At 43.3% G+C, this 24,507-nt stretch overlaps 1 protein-coding gene across 2 annotated transcripts; it reads right to left on the reverse strand.

The window, feature by feature from the left end:
* Window positions 1-545: 545 nt before the first annotated feature.
* Window positions 546-24,052, reverse strand: spen (spen family transcriptional repressor). 2 transcript variants are annotated; one of them, XM_029156776.3, is made up of 15 exons: window positions 23,710-24,052; window positions 20,849-21,169; window positions 14,838-15,452; window positions 13,028-13,185; window positions 12,693-12,893; window positions 12,454-12,605; window positions 12,219-12,344; window positions 11,954-12,067; window positions 11,753-11,866; window positions 11,564-11,664; window positions 3,710-11,465; window positions 3,235-3,570; window positions 2,950-3,144; window positions 2,604-2,762; window positions 546-2,498 (listed from the first exon to the last, which is right to left on the reverse strand). In XM_029156776.3, the coding sequence occupies exons 1-15, from the start codon at window positions 23,790-23,792 to the stop codon at window positions 2,367-2,369; spliced, it is 10,563 nt and encodes a 3,520-aa protein (XP_029012609.1). In that variant the 5' UTR covers window positions 23,793-24,052; the 3' UTR covers window positions 546-2,366. The 2 variants fall into 2 exon arrangements, with proteins under 2 accessions (XP_029012609.1, XP_029012610.1); XM_029156777.3 differs by lacking the exon at window positions 23,710-24,052 and adding an exon at window positions 21,964-22,185.
* Between the last annotated feature and the right edge of the window lie 455 nt (window positions 24,053-24,507).

The raw sequence follows: 24,507 nt of genomic DNA on the forward strand, positions 1-24,507 counted from the left end.
CTCCTCTGGGGAAGCTGCCAGCTAGCATCGTCTTGACTTCCACGGGTGCAGCCGGAAACCTTCATGTTCATTTCGATTCCTGAAACCGTGGCGCTGCGTACTTGCTGCAGGGATGAGTCTATAAATGTGGCCTTGGCATCCACGGTGCTCATTTAACGGCCTCCGCAGCTACCGTTCGAAAGACCGAGGCACAGAAATATTTCCACACATATCTGACATGATGGTACAGTGTGTGGTTGGTACATACTTCTACACTGCATCAGACCAGACTTCATAGACAGACACGTGGTATTGGTGGCGAGCTACTGACACCTTCTGGCTGTTATAGGAACTGCAGCTCTGACTGAGTCAAACAATGATGGATGTGAGCAATTTACCCAATTCTAACTGCTGTCACTCTCAGAATGTGAGCAAACAGAGGTTACAGAGGTTTAAGACCCTGGGTCCTAAGATTGTAGGTTGCGGTTCTTTTTTAACCAGAGAAATTAGCCAGATTCCAAAGAACATAAAATCAGTGTGAGTGACCATTTAATGATCTTCAGAAGTAAGTTAAACAACCATTTATTTTACATTTTAAAATGTCCTCATGGAGGAACAGCAAAATACACTCAAGATGAAGATTGATCAAAAGACAGTTTTCATATTAATCATCGTTTTTTTTCTTCTTGTTTATCAAAAATTATAAGTGCCTTCAACATAACCATGAGAGTATTCAGCTTGCAGTCAGAGAAATATTTACACCACAAAACTGACAAGCATGGTTTTACTTTCAGCATCGGTTTCAAACGCCTCATCTCCTGTCTCGTTCAGACTGCTTTGTTTTGTTGCACAAAGCAAAATAAGGACCCTGAAGAAAGACAATTATAAAGGGGGAAGAATACACAAGCACAGATTAAGGACATAAGTATTTACAGCTTGGCTCAAAGAGACGGATAAAGGAAGGGATGGAGACAGATGATCAACACATCCATTAGCGGCATGATGTCAAGTTCAAGTCACATTCTTTTCATCAATGATTTACTTTACCCTTTAGGGTTAGAAAATAACGCATGCTTCAACGCATCAGACATGAAGTCATGGCTTCAACGACCTCAGGATGCAGTTCTTAATGTGGAAAACGATGTTCAGACAGCAGGGGGCAGTAGAGGACCACATCAGGTAAATACAAACAAAAAAATGCTACCCCTACAATACAATAAAAAGATCCCTTCAAAACGAGGATACAGATTCAAAATGTTAAAGCACTGTAGTAACAGATTTGGATTGATGAACAATACAAAAAAAATTCATTCTGCTTGGTGACTGGCAAGATACAAAGTCACATATGAAAATAGGTCTTGATCAAATTCTGTTTTAGATACAGAGTTTGTTGAGCATTTGGCACAGAAAATGTCTTTTTGTTAATACCACTCCAGGATCCTTTACAATCCTCCAAACCCCTTCATGCCCCCACCGAAAGAAAGAAAGAAATAATGAATGAATGAATGAAAAGAAAAGAACATCTGATGATCTGTCTTGTAAAATAATTCACTTGGTCTCCACATTGCTTCAGTCTTTAAATATTTATAGTATTTACAGTTTCACAATTGTCCACAATACCCTTAGGTTTAAAGAAGACGCAAACAAAAATAAACAAATTAAATATTCTTTATAAAGTCCCCTGTTGAGGCATTAAGTGTAAACTGTACAACTCTAAAGGTCCCTTCACGAGTTCCTGGGGCAGGGAACACTTGGGGAGGAGTTGAGTCCAGAAATGAAATAGAAGTTAGCTGATGGCGAAGGAACAAAAGCAGGCTGATCAGACCGAAGTGACTCTTGATCAGTATCTGGGCAATGATTTTTCTTTTATCGTGCACAAACATGGCTGATCATGAGAATAATTCTATAACATGTATGATATTATAATCAAATCTGTACAGAGTCCACAATTATCCTTAACATAGTGCAATGACGTCTCATGTCATTTTCTTAAAAAACAAAAAAAACAATCACTTTTATGAAGGTAAAAAATATCCCATAGGAAGGTCTCAATCCATAGCTTTTTGAATACTATGAATTAGAAAAGGCTTCAACAACACCTCCAAAAACAATAGCAAAAAAGGAAATTCATAATCAGAAATGATTCCTTAAAAAAAATCCAAGTTCGACCTTCTGCATCCTCTCTGTAAAGGTATCGTTTTTGGAATTCAACGTCATTGGGTGACTTAAGGACTCGGTGAAGTGAAGGAGAAAAGGTGAGTGCGTGCTAAATTAGAGTTTTTATAAAGTCAAACTCATCAAAATATGAGGCAATGCCAGTTTACAAAACTGGATGAGTCCAAAAGGGCTGGTGTTGGCGTTGTTCAGGGGGGAGAAAATGGAGGTAATTAAACAGAGGCAATGACAATCATGAGGTGAGGGGAAATGCTGGAGATGCTGTTAAGAAGGTCCGGGGCCAGCCGTGACAGGTGGTTCTCAGAGAATTCACACGGTGGGAAAATCTGCACCACGTAAGCTGGCTGTGAATCCAAAGACGAAAATGATTGGATGAGAGATAGTAAAAGCAAGTTAGTGCATTTAAGTCAAAGTAAACCTAAAAGAAAACAAGCAGAACTTCCACAGACCTGATTAGAGCCGGGGTTGGGCACGTTGATGATGCCAGCTGCCTGTTTGGCTTGCAGGTACGTGATGAAGCCACTTTTCAAGGCTTGGGTTTGACCAAGCACATCCTCTTGGTCACGACCACAGGGTAGAGCCAATAGTAAACAGTAGTCATTCTCCACCTAGGAAAAAAAACTCAACATTTTTATCATTACAAAACAACACGCCCCTAAAACAATTATCCCTATGAATACGTTTGATTTATGATCAGCTTCCAAACATTTTCATGCTCTCAGTATCTGTGTCTCCATTTTGTTCTCCAAGTTGCTCATCAAAAACAACAATGACACAACAGTAATAAATCCTCACAGTCATTCTGCGTGCCACACTGTCCAACTGGGACGCCTCAAGCCTCATCCTCTGGACAATCCGAAGGAGTGGCCCTCCCTCTGGGGGTGGCAAAGAGCGCTGTGCCAGCATGGTGTTCCCAGAAACAAAGTGCAGCTGGACAGCAGCCTGGTCGTTCTTCAGTGCCAGCAGACCTTGCCAAACAATAGGATATTTCTGAAATAGAGAGAAGAACAGAATAGTGTGTTAAAATTGTACGTGTGTCTGTACAGTATGAAAACTCGACTGATATACACATCGTCCTACCGTCAAAAGCTGCACCATGTCAATGGAGCGATGACCTGAATGTTCCAGCTTGGCTTCGGGTCGTGGCTGCAGTGAACCCGATGAGGGCACCGCTGGTGGAGGTGTTGACATGAAGGGAGGGCCCTTCTGAAGTGACACATCAGGCTTGTGAGTAAGACTCATCGGGGACGTCATGGGAGACTGATATAAGGGCGAGATGGTATCGCCTGGTATTCGAGAAATGTGCGAGTGTTCCGTAGATGGAGCATGGCGAAGATGGGACATCTCAGGTTTGCAATCGCTTCCTCCTCCATGTGACAGTTTACCTCTGCGACTCAGGTCAGGCTCAGCAGGGACCTGTTTAATATAGTTCATGAAAAATAAAGAATTAATTTGGCACCTGTAGAGAAATCTACAATGTGAATTGTAGATTGCAGTTATTCATAATAAAAGCTGATTATTAGTAACAAAATGTTAATAAAGCATGTCGGCTGACCTGTGAAGATGTAAGGCCTTGGTTTGTGATGCTGTGTCCTGATGAAGAATGTCCTGGAAACTGTGATGTGAAGCCTCGCACGTCCCTGTACACTGAAAAGGAGCTGGCACCTCCTGGATGCATGAGCTGAACCCCATGATGGTGAGGAGACACCATGACGGGACTGGAGGCATGAACACCTCTGATTCTACTTTCACCGGCCGGTGGATGGATCAGCTTTGTTTCTAGTGGTTTCAGAGATTCCTTTCCGGAAAGTTCGATGGCCTTCCCTGCCATGGGACTCTTTGAGATGCTGCTCGAGGACGGTCCAGGCTCTGCGGTGCGTGGCTGTCTTGCTTCTACAACACTCTGCTCTCCCAATTGCTGGTGCAAGAGGATTCGCTGGTGCATGTCTCTGTACTGGTCCATGCGCAAGCTTGGATGGAGCACTCGGTGATCACTGTGAATCATCATTACATCTGACTGAAGCTGGGGCCCTGGTGGTCTACTAAGGGCTTGGTTGAAGTGTCTGGGGTCCTCATCGGTCATGCTGCTCCCACTACCACTTGATACAGACTGGGGGCTTGAATGACTCTGCAGTACCATATCTCGAATAACATTTGACTGAGGGGTGTTGCAGCGCTGTGGAGGCCCTGGATGGGATGATGAGTGTGAGTCACCTCGCCTTACGTAGTTAATCCCCGACATAGGAGGAGTGTTTATTCTGGATTCATGAGCGACTGACTGGGTGACACTGTGAGCTTGCATTATGACGGAGGACTGTTCTGAGTGCGAGTGATGCATACTAGAATGATAAGCAGACACTGATGGCATACCCTGACTCAGAACAACAGGGGTCCCTATAGGAGAACTGCCTGAAGCACAGGCTTTGGTGAAGGTTGAAGGTGAGGGAACAGCTGTCCGTGGAGACTGGGGCTCTTGTTTGAGGTGTAAAGTTGAACGATCGGTTTGGATGCCAGGGCTGGGGGTCATTCGAGATCCAGACAGTGACGGGTGGTGTGGATTCATGACCGGGCTGAGGTTAGACTGCTGAACAGCTTTGGCAATGTCCTTCTTCTTTGACAGCGGTTCTCTCTTGCCATGCTGCTGGATCACAGCTGTATTATACATCAAGACCTGTGGAGAACTAACCGGTGGTTGGAACATCTTTACCGTCGGGTGATACGGGCGTTCATCTGACTTGTCACACCCCAGACTCTCCTTGGTGCTTGAAATGACAGGTTGGGAGTTATAGGACTGGCCAGTCAAGAGAACTCCTGTGTGCCCGTAAGATGCAGGAACTGGACCCATTTTGGGGCTAGGGGACTGGGATGATGAAGAGAGTGGGTCTTGCTTTATCTGAGATTTAGAAACAGATTGCTGAAACTCTATATCACCAGCACTAGCTTGAGGAATTTGACTAATCTTGGCTCTCATCCTGTGAGGTCCTTCGGTTTTCTGACCAGAATAACTCAAGACAACAACACCTTCAGATGTGTTGACCCTCAAGCCTGGACTGGAGCCTGTACTATAAGAAGTGGTCTCAACCACCGAGCGCCCTCGGGTTCCATCTTCTACCATATCAATGCCATGGTAGCGATTATTCTCATTAGAATTCGATTTAAATTTCTGCTTGGGAAGTGACAGGCCAATGTTCCTGTTGCTTAGGGAAATCCGCGGAGTTTCCTCTGTATCATAAGGCATTGGAATGCGACTTATTACTGAGGTAGCAGGAGAAATAACCGTGTGCTGGGTCTTTTCTCCACAGTTCTGCTGGGACTCTGTCAGGGGAGATGGTTTGTGATGTATAGGCTGCGGGGTTAATGTTGGTCTGTCTTCGGGATGTAAATGTCTTGAGCTCAGCGTATGACAGGGATTTTCATTCTCTGACATCCGTGAAGGCTCTGACAAGGCAGACGTCACCATGGTTGTTGGTATAGAATTGCTCTTAGACGCAGACACGTATTTAGGCTCCATTAGAATTTTTCTCAAGGTGCTTGAACTGGGGTCTATGTCTGAGGCCTTCGTGTCGGGCGGCATTGGAGGGTTTGCAGAGGAAGTTCCAAGAGCAGTCGATGCTGGTACAGTAGGAGTCACTACTGTGACATGACATGAGGGAGCAACATAGATTCTACTTTCTTCTGGTCTTTGAGGCCAGTCAGGCGAAAGTGGCATTTTGGCGGGGCGCAGCAGAGATACACCGAATGGGGATGCGGCATGTGAACGGGCAGGAGCAGAGGCAAGTGTAGGGGTGGACGGCTCTATTACTGGTGGATGCTTTTTACAACTGGATATGTTAGTTGTGCCTGAATGAAAGGCAGATTCTTTGGGTACAGGTTGTTCAACCTCAGGCTGCTCTGCCTCTTTGGGTGTGTCTACAGTTATAGCACTGGTGGCGTCACGCCTACAAGTTGCAACAGCCGTGACCACAGAGGTTGCTGCAGTTGCTGTAACTGTCACTGCTTTTAAATTAATGGTTTCTGGGTCTTCTGGAATTGACTCCGGTAACTTGACGGGGGAGGGTTCCGGTTGTGGTACCTCTTCAGGAGAATCCGCTTTCTTGTTACCTTTGCGGCTTCTTGACTTTTTGGGGGTTTTTGCTCTGACTTTGCCTGTTTTCTTGGGTGTTTCAAGTAATGGTGCATCTTCAGCTGCCTTCGACTCTGGCACTGCTGCTTTTGGGCTGGATGATAGAGGACCCTCATCTGAGTCTGCTGCAAGAATATTATTAATGACCATGTGGGTTTCGGGTTCCATAATTTCATTTGAGGATTGGGATATCAGGGATTCGGGGGTTGGAACAAGGGCAGTGTAAGTAGAAGAAGCCGTGAATCCGTCTGCATCTGCACATGTTTCTTCTGTAATGGAATCAATGGCAGCTGCAAGTTCAGTTTCACTAGCAGGATTTGCTCGTTTTTCCTCCTCAACCTCTACTTCTGGCTCCACTATGACCGGAGGCAATATGATTGGTTGCTCTGAGGGTGGTTCTTTATATGGACGGGGAGGATGCTCAACTGTAAGTTTTGCAATATTTTCCACAGCCTGCTCTAATTCCATTTGTCGCGCTAAAAGTGCAGCAGCTGGATCAGCAGGAAGTTCAGGTTCTGATAAACAATCTTCGTTCTCCTCTGGTGATTCTTTTGGAAGACAAACTATTTTTGTTTCCTCATTCCCTTGAATTACTGTCTTTTTTGTAATGACAGAAGCCTCGGCCGCCTCAGGTTCAACCTCCTCCGAACGAAGCAATCCTTTTACGTCATCAACGCTTACGCGGATCTCAAGGTTTTTTAAGCTGTGTGATTTCTCTTCTGTGATTTGCCGAGTATTTTTTTTAAACCTTGGTGTTTTTACTTTTATTACGCTTTTTTCAGGCTGTGGCGTTCTCTCAGAGGAGTTTGTCTCCATACTTTCTGTAGCCACCAATTTCTTTCCACCAGGCTCTTTTTCTTTTCTGTGCACTGGTGATTCTGAGTTTTCTGCACCTTCTGCCAACTTCCCAAACACTTCTGAATCAGCTTTAGGCTTAACCTCAGACTCATCCTGACTTGCAAGATCAGATTGGTCACCTAGTGCTGTTGTGCCCCCTGACTGTTTTTCTATTCTACTTCCTTTCTTGCTAACTGGGATCGATGAGGCCAGCTGTGTTTGCTGCACCTTCTGGGTGCGAGGTGACCGCCATCCCTCACAGGGCTTAACAGTCTCTACACTGGTTGGGTTGTCTTTGATGTCCATCTCCTCTTCTGCAGTTTTCTGTTGATCCCCTTTCACCGGTGATACATCCTCACTTCTTTTAGCGCCTCTTTTGGGTGGACGCCCTCGCCTTGTATTGGTAGATGGAATTTGAACATCTTGCTGTATCGGTTCTTTATCAGCACCACGTTTGCGCATTGAACGTGATGACTCAACCATCTCTTTGCTAGCTTGGTCATCTTCGTGTAATTTGGCATAAACTGACCGTACATTCCTACGACGGGTTCTCCCATGGATCAAACTTGACTCCAAGTTCTGTTCAGAATCTGATGCGTGACTTGGTGACTTTGATGAGGTTTTAGGCTCAAATGTTGCTTTTGGTGTTTCTGCTCGAGGAGATGATGCCCTCTTAAGTTTTTCTCTGTCAATCCGTTCACTTTTTCGTGTTGCAGGTTTTTCACTCACAACATTTTGGGAAGGCTGTGGTGTGCGCAAAACCGTAAGTGGCTTTGCCCTTTTACTCTTGGGCTGTCTGCGATTTGGAAGTGGTTTTATTTCTGCCTCCAGTTCCGGCATACATGCTTCACTGTCCGTCTCCGTGTTCTGCAACTCCTCAAAGTTTTCCGGTTCCTGAATATCTATTTTGGGCTCTGGGTTTAAGATTTCAGGTTTTTCATCTATCTTTGGATAATCAGAATAAGCCAAGTCAGTCGTCTCTTTTTCAAACACACTTGGGGATCCACCAGGAGTAGCCGGCTTATCTTCCACTCGAGAATTATGTTCCACTGCCAATTTTCCATCACCAATTTTTACTTTAGGTTCATGCAGCTCTATCTTGGTTTCTAGATCATTTACTATATCTGAAGAGGCAGTCGGAGGGCTTATGCTTAACTTAGGAACAACTGGTTTCAAGTCATCCATAGGCAGACAATGAGGCAGAGACATCTCAACAACTAAATCCTCGCTTTCTTCTTTGATACACGAAACAGTTTGATCCACAGATGAAGTTAAGAAATCTTTCTTTTCTGGTGACATTTCTTTAGGGGAAGCATCAAATTGTAAAACTGACAATGCCAAAGTGGGACTGGTGGATTTGTTTTCAACTTTTAGTAACTGCTCAGATATTTTATCTGACAGTAGAGTATCAGAATTCTCCACCTCCTCTCTTTTCATGTCTGTTGCTAACAAATCATTTTCGGTGTCAGGTGTGGGGTGGTCTTTGTCCTTCTGTTGTTGAAATTCCAGAAACCGACGGTGGAAAAGAACTATGGGCTCTTGAGGGATGTCACTACTTCCAGAATCAGACGGTCGCTCGGTAGCAGCTGGTTTAGCAAAAGACCTACCAGTTCTAGTTTCAGAATCTTGATCTTTGCGTTCCAGATGCTGCAACCTCCGAGAATCCTGTTCAAAAATGGAGCTATGAAGGAAGCGAGAGGCAAACAGCTCCTGGCGCTCTTGGTCCTGGGGATTAAGGTCCTCCTTTTTATCATGATGTTTTTCATCAGAATTAGTCCGAATCTTTTTCTTATACCAAGAAGGAATAGGTCGAGGGGCCAGCTCTACCTTGTCCTTATCTGAACAGCTGTGGGAGGTGGGAAAGCGTGAAGGAAGAAATGACCAATTATCTTCTCTAGAGGAGTACAGTGTTTTGGCCCTCTCAAGGAGTGCTTTCGTATCAGGGGTTATAGTTTTATCCAGTGCAAAAGAATAAAACTTATTCTTTTCCAGTGACCCTGAATGTTTTAAGTCTATCATTCGCTCATCATGTTCCCTGAGGATATAAGACAGGGAACTAGATTTAGGCGAGATGTGTTTGTTTTCTCCATTATCGTCATCCTCATCTGAATCTGATTGCACTTCACCAGGTTCTAAATCCTGGCTAAGTCGTTTGCAGATGCTTTCAAGTTTGACTACATCACTTGGAAATGTCATTTCCCTTCTAAGTGAATCAGATTTCATCCTTCTTTCCCAACGTTGCATTAACTCTTCATCGCATCCAAGCAAGGTAGTCTTTAGCTTCGGCAGTTCGATGTCTGAAGACTGAAAATGTCTAGTCGTTAGCCCTAAATTGTTTTTTACTGACTCAATATGGGCCAATTTATCATCTATTATTGGAGAGGATTTTCTGTCTTTGTTTACAACAGACATCAAAATATGGGCTGTGCCATCTTCATCATTTGTAGAAAAATGGCCAGTTCCTACTGGGGATGTTATAGTATGATATGTTTCCTCATTCAATTTTTCTGAACTTGCAAAACTGCGCTCCCCTTTTGCAGCGCCCATTTCAAAATCAAAAGTCTCCACTTTCTTTCGTTTTGAGGAAGAGAAGTCGTCATTAGCCACTTCCAGAATTGGTTTTCTGGCATCATGTATGATGTAATCCTTTTCAAAGTCTCGAGTCTCTTTGTTTGATGGTTTTTCAAACTTTATTGACTTCTCGGGATCGCCAGGCTTGGACCTGGACCATTGATTGTGTTCAATTTGTTTTGTGCAAAGATTAATCTGGTCAACGTGCGAGTGTTCCTCCCCATCAATGAAATCTCTGCATTTTACACTCCCTTGTTCATTTTCAGACTGAACCGGTTTCTGTTCATTCAAATCAAGACTACCATCATCTGGCGTCTTTGTGAGACTGCTGTGAGTATCACTCTTTGAGCCCTCTAAATCCATTTTAAGGTAGGCAGAGTCTAATTGATCTGAAGAGTCCTCTGGCAGTTCTCCCAGTTGGGACGCCCTCTCCAGAGAAAGGCCAACAGAGTTTCTCTCACAGTCTTGTTCTTCTGAAGGACTGCTAACTGAGACCACGCGAACACCTTTGTCTTTGTGGTGCTCCTTTTTATGGCTCCCTTTTATAAAAGGGTTCCTATCCAAATCAGTTTCTTTAGTATTGTTCCATGGTTTATGAAGCCCAGATCTTGCAAGGTCCTCATCACTGGTTCTCTTTTGTCGCTCGTTTTTTCCAGAGTCTTCAAAGCGCCTTTTCCTTGCAGCTAAACGATCAATATCAACACAAATACTACTGTCAAATCCTATTTCAGCTTTTCCATGCTTTTTGGATTTTACTTTAGTATCCTTTTCTATAACCTCCACTAAACTGTGCATGTTTTTATCCCTGGGCACCTTACCATGTTTGGAAATATCTACTTTTGATGGTTCTGTGCGGAATAGAGGGCTCCTCTGATCAGATGAAGGTGATGCTAACCTAGGACTGTCACCCCCCCCTCTCTGTACTTGTTTGTCTTGCACAGTCTGACCAATCAATTTCCCTTCTTTTTCTTTAACCCGTGTTAACTGTACAACACAAGGGAGAAGGTCCAATCTTCCTTTGCTCAAGCCTTCCTTTAAAACTTTACTGTTTTTACTTCGAAGGGCAGATTCCGGACTAACGTCTCTTTCAATCTCAGGGTCTGTCTCACATGCTTGGATAATAGGTGATGTAACTTTGAGCTTCTTAAGTCTCTGTTTCTCAGTTTTGTCCTTGTCCCCTCGATCTTTACGCCCAGCCCGCTTCTCCTTTTCAACCAGACTGCTTCTTTCAACTTCAAAAACACGATCTTTTTCAAGTTTGTCCGTATTATACCTTTCAGAGCGTGTTTTTTCAAGTTTTTCAAATCTAGGTGGAGAAACTGAGCTGCAACTACCACTTCTATCAGATGATCGACAGCAAATGCGACGATCTGAATCACTTGGAATCCGCTCAGAGAGTGAAGGGGAAGCAGTGGGGCTAGCAGGACGACGATTGCTAATGTGAGACGGGCTTTGGCTACGCTCAATGGTCCTCCTTCCATGATCACGTCCACGATCTGTTTCAAAGCGTTCTCTCTCTCTTTCACGTTCCCGTTGCAAGTAGCTGTATTTGCGAATGTCCTGCTCATAAGGGTCAGCTCTATATTCCCGATACTCCCGAGGGTCTTCAAAGTATTGTGGATCATAGTAATCTCCCTGATAGGGGTCCCATTCAGTGTAGAACTCCCGACTTCTAGCAGAGTATTTCCTGCGTGAATCTTCAGTATATGCTCCTGGTGTTCGCACATTTTCATAATATTGTCTTTCCGCTGGAAATTCATACTGAGTTCGTCGATCATCTCTGCCAAAAAATAAATAAATAAACAAACAAGGTTTAGCAAGATTTTTCCAGTTATGTTCTAATAATTGTTTAATTTAGTTCTGCATACAACCACAAACCTTCTCTCTGAGAGTATGTCGTAAAAGTCTCTAATATCCTGACCAGACGCCTGCATTGAGCGATAGAAAGCCATCTGACTTTCCTGATTTGCAAAGTCAACCTAAAAAATAAATAAATTTGGAGTGTTAAAGAGTACAAGAAATTGCACAGCACAATTTAAGAGCTAAAATACTGTATGTTACACTTGCTTTGATTTTACTGCCTCCTATCTTCCACCCCTTCGTGTCTTTGACAGCAGCTTGTGCATATTCAATGTTGTTATACAGGATAAGGGCCATTCCTTTCATTCTGTCGAAAACAACCTTAGGAAAGAGAAGAGAGGAAAATAAGAGCCCCAGTCTGCCAGAAAAAGCAAAACAACGGGCAGCGTTGAAAACAAACAGGCTTACCTTGACAACATGTCCATAGCGGCAGAAATGGCGAGTAAGAAACTGCTCGGTTGTATTTGATGCTAATCCATCCAACCAAACACATGTTGTAGGCATACTCTTTCCAAAACCCAGCTGAAAAAGGAAGGTTATATTGTCAGGTTTCAATTATTTCTACCTAATGATGTAGCAACATGTACAAATGTAGTCCTTTATAACGTCAAACATGGAATTGAAAGTTAAACATGTGGGGGATTAAAAATTAAATTACCATTGTGTTTCTCACCTTTAGTCTGTTGTTACCAAGGTACTCCCCATCCATCTTTTTTATAGCCTTGCAGACACTGGCAATGTCGCAGTATTGTAGGAAGGCATACTGTGGGGCTCCATTCACCTTCTTAATGTCAATATCCTTTCAGAGTGATGGAAATTAAAATATGTTGTTGTCAAGTACAACAATTTCAAACTAACATGCATACTTCAACATGGCTAGTAAAAAGTACTTTACAAGATGAACATACCACAATTTCTCCAAAGCGTTGGAAAATGTTGAGCAGGTCATGATAAGTGGTCGTCTTCTCAAGATTTCCAATGAATAAGGTCCGTGTGGCTTTGGGATGAAACTCATCTATCCTCTCATCCAGGGGACGGAATTCATTCTCACTTTCCGTTTCTAAATAAAAGGTTTTCAATTAACCTTGTGCATTTTCATCAACAATTTAGTTTTTTTGCTAAACTACAGTCACAGATCAAAACTTACCAGGTCCATTCCAGGCTGTGACATCAATCTGCATGCCAAAAAACAGCTTCCCCTTTGATGCTCCCAGGGCTTTCTCTTGGTCCTCTTGCTGGCGGAAAAAAACAAGCCCATAGCGCTCTTCTGAAGCTCCGTGTATTTGCACAGACGTGACCTTTCCATGTTTCTTAAATTCATGAAACAAACCATCCTTCAGGCTCGTATCTGTAGTAAACGGATAAAATTAATACATTTGAAATAATATTAATAACCTAATATTGACTTCCATTAATATTTAAGCACTTGACATAAATATAAAACACCATTTTTCCACACTGCTGGAGAGCACTGAGACTAACCTGTGGAGCGCACAGGAAGGTTTTGGACCTTGATGCCAAAGCTTTTACGTGGTTCATCCTTGTCAAGGGAGGATAAAGGAAGTGCTGTGGGTGCCGGAACAGCAGCAGACTGCACAGAACGTGCTGGGGAGTCATCACTTGAACTACTGCTAGAATCACTGTGATAAGAGGGATAAAATACAGTAATTCATATTTTGATATTGCATCAACATCCCAGACTGATCTGATGTAAATTAATTTTCCACTAACTGATTTGCTATGTTGCAGTATATTACACAGATGAAATATGACGTAACACTCTAAAAAATTTAAAATTACAATGTTAAGATAAAATATTACAGTTTATCAAGGAGGTGTGTGTTTAATATTTCCATTACAGCAGCTGACTAACGTCTCTTTCTTCTTTTCCTCTTTGAAAAAGAACCCTGTTGTGCCTAATTCATATTCACAAAGCGCACCTGGCGATCAGTATAAAAAGATGGATTTGTCAGAGACATATTCGCAGCGGACTCGTGCACCCTTTTCTCCGACCATTCCCTCGCTCAGCTTTCTAGGCCCTCTGCCGTCTGCCTCCGTCTTACTTTCTCCTCCTGTGCTCAGACACTCCCGGAAGTGCTGCTGACGGAGCCTGGCCTGTGGGAGTGGGCAGGCAGCCAGCAGTGGCCAGAAATTTCCAGTTCCAACTGGATCTCACGGAGGGGGGGCGGTCATTACCCATACACGGAGGTAGGCAGTGAGAAAAATATACCAGCCGTCTCCTGAAATTCCCCCTATAGCACTACCTCGTCAAACCACATGTGTCGCTACACGTCGGTCAGAGCGGCACCCAGAGGTGATGCAGCTGAACAAAAACGGACCGGGGTGGGCTGCACTCGCATAAGACAGACAGACATCCGTGTTTTTAAACCTTCCGACCTCTCTTGCATTTTTTTAATACTAACCTTTTTAATTCAGCAGTTCTCATTCATTGCACAAAAACAACCAAATCCCCTAAAACATTAAAAATACATTTGCAAGAAAACGAATCTCAGAAGGTTCTTGGAGCAAAACCAAGCATTTTGCATTTGGCCAAAAAAAGCTGTGATGATGCAGTTTTGTAGCATGTGAAAACCAGAAACAACATTTAAAACACAGTGAGTTTTGGACCTTAACCTGATGCAAAGCACTAACAGCTGCAATAAACCCATTCAGAAATCTTAATAACACCAGAAGTGTGTCATTAGAGTCAACACAAGCAGCAAAGGTCATTTTTCAGGGTATGAATTCACAAGTAGTCTTTACACGAAGGTGCTTCACACACTTCCAGTGTGTGTTATTGTCAACATTAGCTGCCGATCGTGCTCAACATGATGATGTTTCTTAATAATCACCTCATTATTAAACAACATAAAGATACTTGGATGACATTTGTGCCATGTGCCATGTGGAGCGAGGAGATAAGTTCCAATATTCTATGCTGAAAATTTGAGCCTGTCCTTGCAGATGCCTTTTGCAACATTCTTGGAAACTCTCGGTTCTTTTGCAACACTGCAATGAAAGCTTGCCCTAATTAACCATCTGCAGCACCATAACCTTTTAAAACCTGTCAAATAGCAGTATTCCATTAAATGTTTAATCATCGATGTTTAAATATATAAACCGCAGCATCTGCCTTTTAGGATGGAGAGCACCAGAAAATAACATGACTGTCTTTGTGTAAATAAATTTAAAAGAAAAACATGATGGAAGCAGCAGTAAGCGTGTCATCAGCCAACTCTGTCCAGGAATGCACAAAGGTAAACAACAGTCATGCTAGATTAGCCTCACTCACCTGCCACTCGTGCTGCTGCTGGTACTGCTGACCGAGTCTGAACTGGAGGAGCGGCTGCGAGAGCCTGACCCACTGTGGGAACGTGGAGGACGGGTAGCTTGACTCGCCAGTCTCTGAGGAGAAGGGTTGCGAGAATGTGTTGAGTGTGGAGACCGGCTGCGGCTGTGGCGGTAGGACCTGTCCCCCCGCCGACCCCTGTCCTCCCGGTAAAGGTCCCTGTGAACCACACTGGCCAAAGTGAAGGGTTCCCTGCCACGAGACTCATAGCGAGGCTCTGGCGTCTCAAAGCGACAAGGGCTCCTGCTGTGAGAGCGGTAGAAGCCGACCCCACTGGATGTAGATCCCCCACTTCCTCCTGTCGTGCCCCCTGCTGATCCGCTTGTTCCCGTGTTGCCAGCAGCAGTGCTTACGATAGTTCCACCGACTCCCGATGACACGGTTGTACTGCTTCCACTTGAGGTACCAGACCCGCTCCCAGCTGTACTTAGAGTCCTTTCTCTCGTGTCACGGTAATAGTCTGTTTCATAGTGCCGCTGGCGGTCAAAACTGCTACCAGGACGCTCATGATGTCCGTAGGCACTGTGATCATATGCCCGCTCCCGACTTTCAGCAGTCCTAACGAACAAGAGCAAAGAATACCATCACATTCTTGTCACAATTTAATTGTTTAAGAAAACTGCAACTAGACAAAAATGACCAGGTGGCTCTAGTGGGGTTGTTTTAATTAGACACACGGGAAGACGCCCTAAAGTGTTTGGAGAGGGATGTTTTTTAAGCATCTGAAGGAAGGATTCATTCCCAGCCCTCACATAGAGCTAACCAGGGGATTAAATGATTTAAATGCCTGAGAAAAAATTCCTATATTTTTATATCTGTCTATTTATGACGCTGAAAGGACACGTATCAGATCCTATGGCCACCATGGCAACCAGTTATTTCAACAGAAAGGAGGATAGGCACCAGTCTTTCACTTTCACTAACACAAGCCTCAAGTGTATTATATGAAAACTGTCTTTGAATTTATTATTCTGCAGTTCAAGAATCAAAGATAAGATAAAATATTATACTGAAATCAAGACAAATCACTAAGTTTTTGTTTTTTTATTCGTAGCAAAAGCTATGTATTAAGCAAAACCTGCAGCTTATTTCAATGTGTAATTGTAGGATATATGAAATTTGCCCAAAGATTTAAAAGGAATTAAACAAGAGATTATGTCTTTACACATTTGTCAAACCACTTCCGTGCTGTAATATCTCGTAATTTCAACAAGAGCCACATTTTGAAGGATTTCTCATTCTACAGAGAGGCTTTGTTGGTGTTTTTTTGTACATTGCTTATGACAAGCCTTTTGTTTTTAATGTTACACAATTTGACACCGCTTGTTCTGCTGGGAAAAAAGGAGGGGGGAGGGGGTCTTCAAAGCATCTTTGATGAAAACGAAAACCAGGACATTCTGTCCAGACCCGAACACACTTTCTGAATAAAGCAATCAGAATTTAATTTGGTAATTCGTCCGCTGTGTCATTACAGCAGTCATATTACCAAACTCCCTGTAATGAGCAGGACAGGACAGCAATTACCACTGTTTGAATTCAGATCAAATTATAATGAGAAAATTAGCCATGATGTTCCAACACAGGGCAAGATATAGTTTAATATATCAACAGCTACAAACCCTCATTATAGTCATAATTAAAATGAGAGATTGCGATTTATTTTTGACTAGACTTTAATGAAAAGTAAACCTGAAAGGTCATAATACTAGAAACCTATGCATTGAAATTAAGTCGATTTAATAATTTGCAACAACTGTACCACGCAGATTATATGTATGTATGTATGTATGTGTATTTATATATGTACACACTGTACATACAGTAGCATGTACATGTGATGTTTTTGGTTTAGCTCATGTTTCATTTGGAGACAATCCAGTTCAAGAATGAGCTTATATCTATGTGGTTCTTTAAAAACTTCTAAAGAAAAATAAAAATTTAAATTTGTATTTCTATTGAAAACCCTCAACACAAAAGAGCAAATATGGAATGATGTAAGATTCCTGTGGGGCCGCTGCTCTAATGATATTACTACTAAATGAATGCCCAGTTCTTGGTTTGAGTCTTGACCTGTTCTGCTGGTGTCATGTCTTCACCAACTCTTTGCAAAATGTCCAGCATCTAATATTTTGAAAAGATTTGTGGAGCTTTCTTTCAGACTGATGTATGAATAGAATTAAAGTAAAAGAATGGCACCTGGTTGCTTGGAGTATTCAAATGCTTTAATTCCTGACAACTGACTGTCTGATTTGGGGAATCAGAGTAAATATTTATATCCAATTTGAAGAGATATAACTAATTAATTATAAATAAAAAGAGAAGATGTCAGCAGATTTTGGTTGGTGATTTCTGAGTAATGGTTCAAATGAGGAAATGATGCATTTCTTGTGACTCTTTAGCAAATAACTGGAATTATGTATTTTGCAACACACTGCACTTTAATAATAACCTTTTAATTTGATCATTTTGAAACTTATGCTTTAAAATGTCAAACAATAGACAGTGTTGCATTTCCTTTAGGAAATATCTATTGAGTTAATCTATTTGTCAACCTGTATAATAAAAAGTAATAAAAATCATATTCATGAGGTATGACTCTCTGAGAATCCAACATGGGATGGTGCTAATAGCAGACTGTGCTCATTTATCTGAAGACATGACACGAGCGTTGTCCTCCGCTCCACTGATGCACAGTGATTTCCTGAAAAGCGATTTGCTAAATGAGCCGTGCGATGAGATCCCTAAAATGTCTAACTCGACCTTAACACCTAACAAAAAACATCCTATCTCACACTTAGGCTTTAGTACCATAAGATTAACCTGCACCAAATAATAAGCCTCAAGACTTTTCTAAATTAATATTATAAAATTAAATTTTTAAATTGTTAATGTTGAAAGTATAATTATTTAGTATAATTAAAGCATTTCATACCATGTGGCACAAGAAGAGGCACCTGGACTATAACCATATTTCACTGCACTTTAGATAAACTACAACAGATCAGGGACAAATTCTGCTTCAGTTTTTCTCATTTAATCATGTGTGCAGGACTCATGAATAACATCTTTGGCATAACAACGTCTGCTGTGAAATTGATGGATTACCTTGACCCCTAGATGCTCTCGAAAATGCTAATTTGGTGGTGCAGGCTCACTGCTCAATAGATAGCCTTCAATTCCACTTTACACAAAACATGTTCTACATTATTCATGGAGTGTAAAAATAATTCAGTTAGACTTTTTTGGCAGAATTTCCATCAGTGTTTGATTATTCTCTTGCTCTGGTGCATGCTAAGCACATCAGCGTGAACAGCATCATTATTAGGATGTATTCCTGCAGCAGTCTTGCATGAAGGCAGTCGCCCGGGAGCAATGCATGTGTATCCAGTGGATCCACGATAAAAGTGTTATAAGCGGCGCGTCGTTAAATGAGCTGCTGCCATGCAAACTAACTTTAACGGCTGTTCTTGCAGGTTCAATAATAAATCATAGAGCAAGAGTTGTGGAAGGAGTCAAATCTATCACAGTTCTGTTTTAGATCAACCTTATAGAAAAGGTCTAACAAAAATCTTACTGCAGGGGTTACATTTCTCTCGTGTTATATGTAGTGTTTCAATACAATTCTAAATGTTCAAGGCTTGGGAAAAAAAAAAAGAATACTACGCCTTCATAATGACTGTATATACACATTTTTAAACTAAACTGAGTTAATTGGATTGTTTACCCTTTTCCCCTTCAATCTAAGCACTAGCCTTATATGTTCCTCTTTTCTTTTAACAGTCATTCCGCACACCTTGTAGTAAAGCAAACACATCATCTGCTTTGCACATGTTTTTAAATGAGCACCTGATAAATATCTAAGTCCTACGTTTGTTTGTGTAACAATGGTGTAATATTATTGCACTATTGTCTAAATGTCAAAAATTGAAATATTTTACTTCTAACACTTATCATCTGTGCAGGAGTTAGAGGAGCAGGGAAAAGGATCTGACAAACTGAGTCAGGTAGGAGGAGGAAAAAGGAAAACAAAACAAGGTAAGATACAGAATTTTGCATTTAGACACATAGTAATAATAGTCTATGCACCAGCTACTTCAGTTAGTGGGGAAATGGAGAGAGACAGGGGTTCAAACTAGGGGGTTAGAGAGGACAGCTAAAATACACAGGGCAGGACATACCAACCTTTTGAGAGAGTGGTAACTTGACCTATTATTCCAAATACAATCTAGGGAGATAGAACTTTGTGAGCAGACAAAAATGAGCTGTTGAGTGGAGAGGAAAAAAAATGTTCACGCTAGGAACTGAAAATGTAATCCACATCTTCAGGCTGGGAGACTTGGTGTGCATAGATGAGCTGGAGCGTGTCGGATTGATTCGAATGAGGGAAACAATCATATGGATCCAGGTTTGGACATTCGGTACGCTGGGAAATGTCAATGTGAGTCTATAAATCCATCCAAAAGTGGTGGGGGATAAATAAATTGATGCTAAACTTAAATCCTCTTAGAACGAATAATAACATTTTTAGAAAACTGATATCCAGTAGTCTGTTTCACACTGTTGAGCCCCCACAGTAACAATAAAAGATGTAAAAAAAAATACGTCTTGCATCTTCATTTGTACAGTCCAGCACGTTCCAGTTGGGTCGCACTGTGTGCGTCTGTAAAGTCATCAAACACCTTTGGTTCTGGAGGAAAACGACATGCCAGGACTAGAAACAAAGACGTCTCCGAAATAATCCAGATTCTCATGCACAGTAGCGCTGCGATCGTTCAATACTCATCTTGAAGGTGATTGATGCTAATGTCTGTTTATCCTTCGCTGAGGTGTTGCAGACTCTTTTGCAGTCCAAACATGCATCGAGTCAGTTCAGTTCATAGGTGCACACAGATCTGCAGGACTGCTTGCGATCATATCCAAGGTCTAGTTATAGTTCCACGTTTAAGAAGGTAGAAGTAATCCACAGACATGAGATACATCTCCAATAGGAAGGCTGGTACAAATTTCCAGTCACCTTTTCCAGCATGTCTCTTGTGAATTGTACAATCCAAACACTGTCCATGTTGGTCCTCATCAGTTTTCATTTGGTGAAAAATAAAAATAGTTTCCAAAAAAAAAACAACAACTGTCATTTGCTCACGTTTAGTTGTCTCTACTGAGTTGGATCGCCAGTAGAGGTCTCCCAGTGATCAATTTGCAAAGCCCTGATCTTAGATATAATCCCAAATAAATCAACAAAGAATTACAAAGAACCAAGAAAGCACCCCATACCTGTAGCATGATAGCGTATCCTTTAGGTGTCTGGTCATTGTTAATCCAACAATGGGGAATAAATATCCTGTGAAGGTTATCCACATGATTCCAGCCCACAGGAGAGGTGTGCACAATTTGAAATTAGACTAATCCAAACAATGGTGTCATATACCTTTAATGTGTGCTCTTGGATGTTTTATTACATGAGGAAAAAGGTGACATTAATCCACCGAGCAGGGCACGTAACTCCAGATTAGGGGAATCCCAGGGATGGACGCTGGACCACTCTCTCTTTTTCTCTCTTTCCCACTCTCTCTCTCTCCAGCAATCTCCAATAATCCTGGGAAATTATTACGATATCCAATCTTTGCCCCGTATTTTCCACAAATGATACATCCACCTCACAGATGTTAAAGCTCACAAAGATAATCCCCAACAGCCTTTTAAGCTATCGCCTACTCGTTTAAGTTACACATGCGTTTGTGTACAAAGGCTTTCACTTACATAGTATTTCGACTACTACGTGAGTATAAATCCAGGAGCGGGTGCCTATTATATTTAATTCTTGAGCATCAACTTTTTTTTCCTCCTCTTTAACCCCCAAACAAGTGAATGAATAGATGATGGAAAGATGCTTGGGGATAAGGTGTCTACCAGAAACCACGGTCCCCCCTGCCTTCAGAGAAACTTTGTCCACTTACCCGTCTAGTCTGCGTTCATAGCGTCCATCTCTGCTGTGGAGAGACGTGGGGGGCCCATACACGACCCCCCCTGCTGCCCTTGTGAACCCTGATACATCCCGGCCACGAGAGCCTAAGGACAGACTATCGTCCAGCCCTCTTGCGGCACTAGGAATTGTGCCTGGTTCATTGTAATCAGTGCGCAGGTCTCTGTCCCCCATCTTGTTGATAGCATTATGAGCTTTCTGAGCACTTTTAATGTCCACAAAATCCACAAAGGCGGCAACTCCACCTTCTGAACCGCGCTTGGGCAAGACCTTGACACTCTCCACGCGTCCATATCTACAAAGAACGCAAAGGAAGAACAAGGTTAGAATTGGGGTTTACAGTACACTGCAAGAATGCACTTGATTCCAAACCATTAGTTCAGTTGTATTTCTTTAAAAGAAATGCATCGTGAGGCCACTTTTTTTTAATTACATGAAGATGAATTCATTTTAGTCAATGCATGTGTCTAGGGAGGGGTGGGAGGCAAGGTGGGTTGCCACTCCTATTTTCTATTCTGTGGTGCTTTCTTACAAGGCAACAGTAACCCAGCAACTGGACTTGAAACCTGGATGCATTGCACGTTATTAAATACAGGGATTTTCTTAAATTAGCATGTGTCTTAGGAGGGAAGGAGTTCCAGGAAACCAGGGAAAAAACTGATAAGGCTTGACTGGCATTTAAACGCAACATTTCATATGATGTTTTTAGGTTTATAAAGACAATTCACATATGAATAATGAAATTAATTATTTTTAACTATTAGGAACGCATTTCTGGTGTAGATTTTATAACTTCTCATTCCGCATTTTACTTTCCTTTAATCCAACTGATCAAAAAGGAGCTGACGCTGTTTTATACATGAATGAATATTGTGGTTTTTTTTTTAAATAAAAAAATCCTACAAATGCACAACATCAATCTATGGCTGCAACGCTTTCTCTCAAGTGCGTTGCGCTTCCTCCCAACCTTCGTGTGTTTCGTCTGTGTCCGACAGACGCAGGAGGGTACCCATGAATTTATTGGCATGCCAGTTCTCAACGTTGAGCAGCCTCCGACGCCATTTTAGAAAAGCTGTTCACACTGCTTACTCATTCTGCCGCCCCCCATCTTCACTGACTTCTATCACACGTCGGGCTGTCATGCACCTGCATGCTGTGGCTGCCTCTGGCTCTGCGCTGGGGCGGCACGCTCAACGGCGCCCACCGACCGCTGCTGCTGCAACAATATGCCGCCAGTCGCCGCGCAACGTTACGCACGTCGCTGCGCGGACTAATGTAAATAAACGCGCTCGTAAGACGCGTGATTCGGAGCGTTCCGCATGGCTGCGTGGATCGGACGCGAGCCACGTTCGTCGTCCGAACCGCTGCATCCGTCAACCGTCAATATGGGGATCCAGAGTCCAAACGCCAGATTAATCATCGTGGCGTATGTTGGGGGGCGCCTTCGGTTGCAGTTTTGTTAAATAGACATGTATGATTTATATTGGTAATTTAGCAGCTTTCGTCTGATGTGGCGACGCCTACACAGTAAAAAAATGGAAACGCAACCCCGCTCTGATGTGTGTACTGTAGACTGATGTTTTTCAGCCTTCGGCTCTCCAGCACATATGCAGTGAGAGGCGGGCTGCTATTTCCTTGACAGTCGTGAGCGCGCAGACAACCGTGAAAGCCACACAAAAAAGTCATATTTACATTTTTTCCCTCCATCCGAGCAAGACAACAAAGCAAAGAGCTGAAAGGCAGCGTGAACGGTGCGTGCGTGGCGTCCGCTCCAGCAGCCCGAACTAAACGGGACACATGGAGCTCGGCGTTAATGCCGCAATTAAAATATCGATACGTTGTCTGTTTTCCTTAAAATCAGACCGCGCTGCAGGCTGTGCAAGTCAGCAGCTGGGGGTGAGGAGGGGGGGTTTCGGGGAGAAGAGGGAGCGAAGGGGGGCGGCTTTAACGTAGCAACGAGCCATTTTCTGTGTTCATACGCGCACAAAGTAAATACCAAGAGCGGCGCTACGATGTTGCGCATCAGTAAGCGCGCGCGCGCGGCCGCCCCGTTCAATCGTGGCCAGCTCGCGACGGCGTTACAGCGTGATGTTGTGTCACCGTACGAGGCTTCGCCGACTTTTGTGCTGGATTTCCGAAGAAATCTCCCAGCAGCTGCAGTGCACGCTCATACCGAGATATGCTAATCAACCGTGCTCGGTGCACGCGCGGGCTTAGTCAGAGGTAGTGACCTGGGGAGCCTCGCGGAGTCAAGTGAAACACCGGATCCCATTTGCTCGAGCGACACAAAACGCACACCGATGCGACGTCGCGAGGCTCCCGGCGATGAACACTCTTACAGACGCAGCTCGTATGGCGTGAGCAGCGCGGCTGAAGTTTGTTTACGCTGACAGCGTGATATCAGCGTTCGGGCTTCGGCAAAAAGTGTCTCCTTTACGGCCCCCGGGAGGCAACGTAGGCAGCCTGGAAGTCAAATGGTCACCTGGTGGGAACGCAGCCGCACGCGACGCGACGAGACGGATGAAGTTGCCCTTAGCTAACAAGTTAGTGGCCGTAGCACAACAGCAGAACCATATGGTCACAATCCGGGGGGCTGCTTGCTAGTCATTGTCATTTTTACCAGCTACCAGGAGAAATGCAGCGCGGTGCTGCTGTTGTGGCTTGTGAGGAGCTGACAGCACGGTTGCCAAACGGGACTTTGCTACGGGGGAACCTCCTGCTTCATCCCGACTTCACTAAAATGTGACACAACAGAGGCAGAGATGCTAGCCGTGCACTCGTCCTTACATTATATCCACAGACACACACGCGTCGCTCGTCAGCGCTGCTACTCACCGCTTGAAGTGCTCAATGATTTTCTCCTCTCGTACATTTTCGGGTAAATTTCCCACCCATAAATGTCTGGTTTCCCGGACCATACTGTGTGCTCCTGCTCCCCGATCATACAGATGAGTTTGCTATGTCAGTTTGTTCCCGTGCAAAATAGAGGAGCTTTGCAAACTAATGGCCGAGCAAGAGGAAAAATGCTCGGCGCAAATCATTGATTAGTCGTTGTGACCCAATGTAGACCATTAGGTTGAATCCCCGCACGCTGTTTGATACTCTTCACTGTTAAAAGCGCGATCATGCACCTCGTGAGCGCGCTTTGGACTGTTCCCGTGACTAGGCGCGTCCCTGACACCATGCGACCTTTGGGTGTCGAAAGAAAGCGTGTAGCTTCCTAAAAAGATGCAGCAAGTTCGCTTGTAATGAGAGGCACACCGCGCAGGCGTGGCTTTGTGTGTGAACTTCTTTTTTCCCCTCCCAGATGAGATAGTTGCCCGCCCGTGCGCATGCGTGAGAAAACCCCTGGTTGAATGTTACTGCTTTGACATTTGAGAAGCTTTGACTCGCAGGAGGATCCCATCAAATGAGTTTGCCAAGGTGAGGACATCCGCAGGCAGCAAACCCAAAGAGCCAAAGTCTGCTCTACTACCACACGATCAATGTAAAAATAATCATAAAGTGAGCCGTAATCACACTTAAAACGGCAACAGAGCAGCATTGATGATTGCTTCCTCTTGTCTAATTGTTGACTTATGTCAGTCTTTCGTCACTTTGGCCATGTTCTAATAATTACAGGGTGCTTTGGGA

The sequence above is a fragment of the Betta splendens genome, chromosome 7 (genome assembly GCF_900634795.4).
Source record: "Betta splendens chromosome 7, fBetSpl5.4, whole genome shotgun sequence".
NCBI lineage: Eukaryota > Metazoa > Chordata > Actinopteri > Anabantiformes > Osphronemidae > Betta > Betta splendens.

What these genes read in the sequence shown, in the direction of transcription:
- spen (XM_029156776.3), bottom strand. Translation starts at nt 23,792, where the DNA reads ATGGTCCGGGAAACCAGACATTTATGGGTGGGAAATTTACCCGAAAAT. An exon ending in TATGAACGCAGACTAGACGG is followed by an intron (nt 15,453 to 20,848) that starts GTAAGTGGACAA and finishes CTTGTTCGTTAG; the next exon opens with GACTGCTGAAAGTCGGGAGC. An exon ending in CCTTCCTGTGCGCTCCACAG is followed by an intron (nt 12,894 to 13,027) that starts GTTAGTCTCAGT and finishes CGTTTACTACAG; the next exon opens with ATACGAGCCTGAAGGATGGT.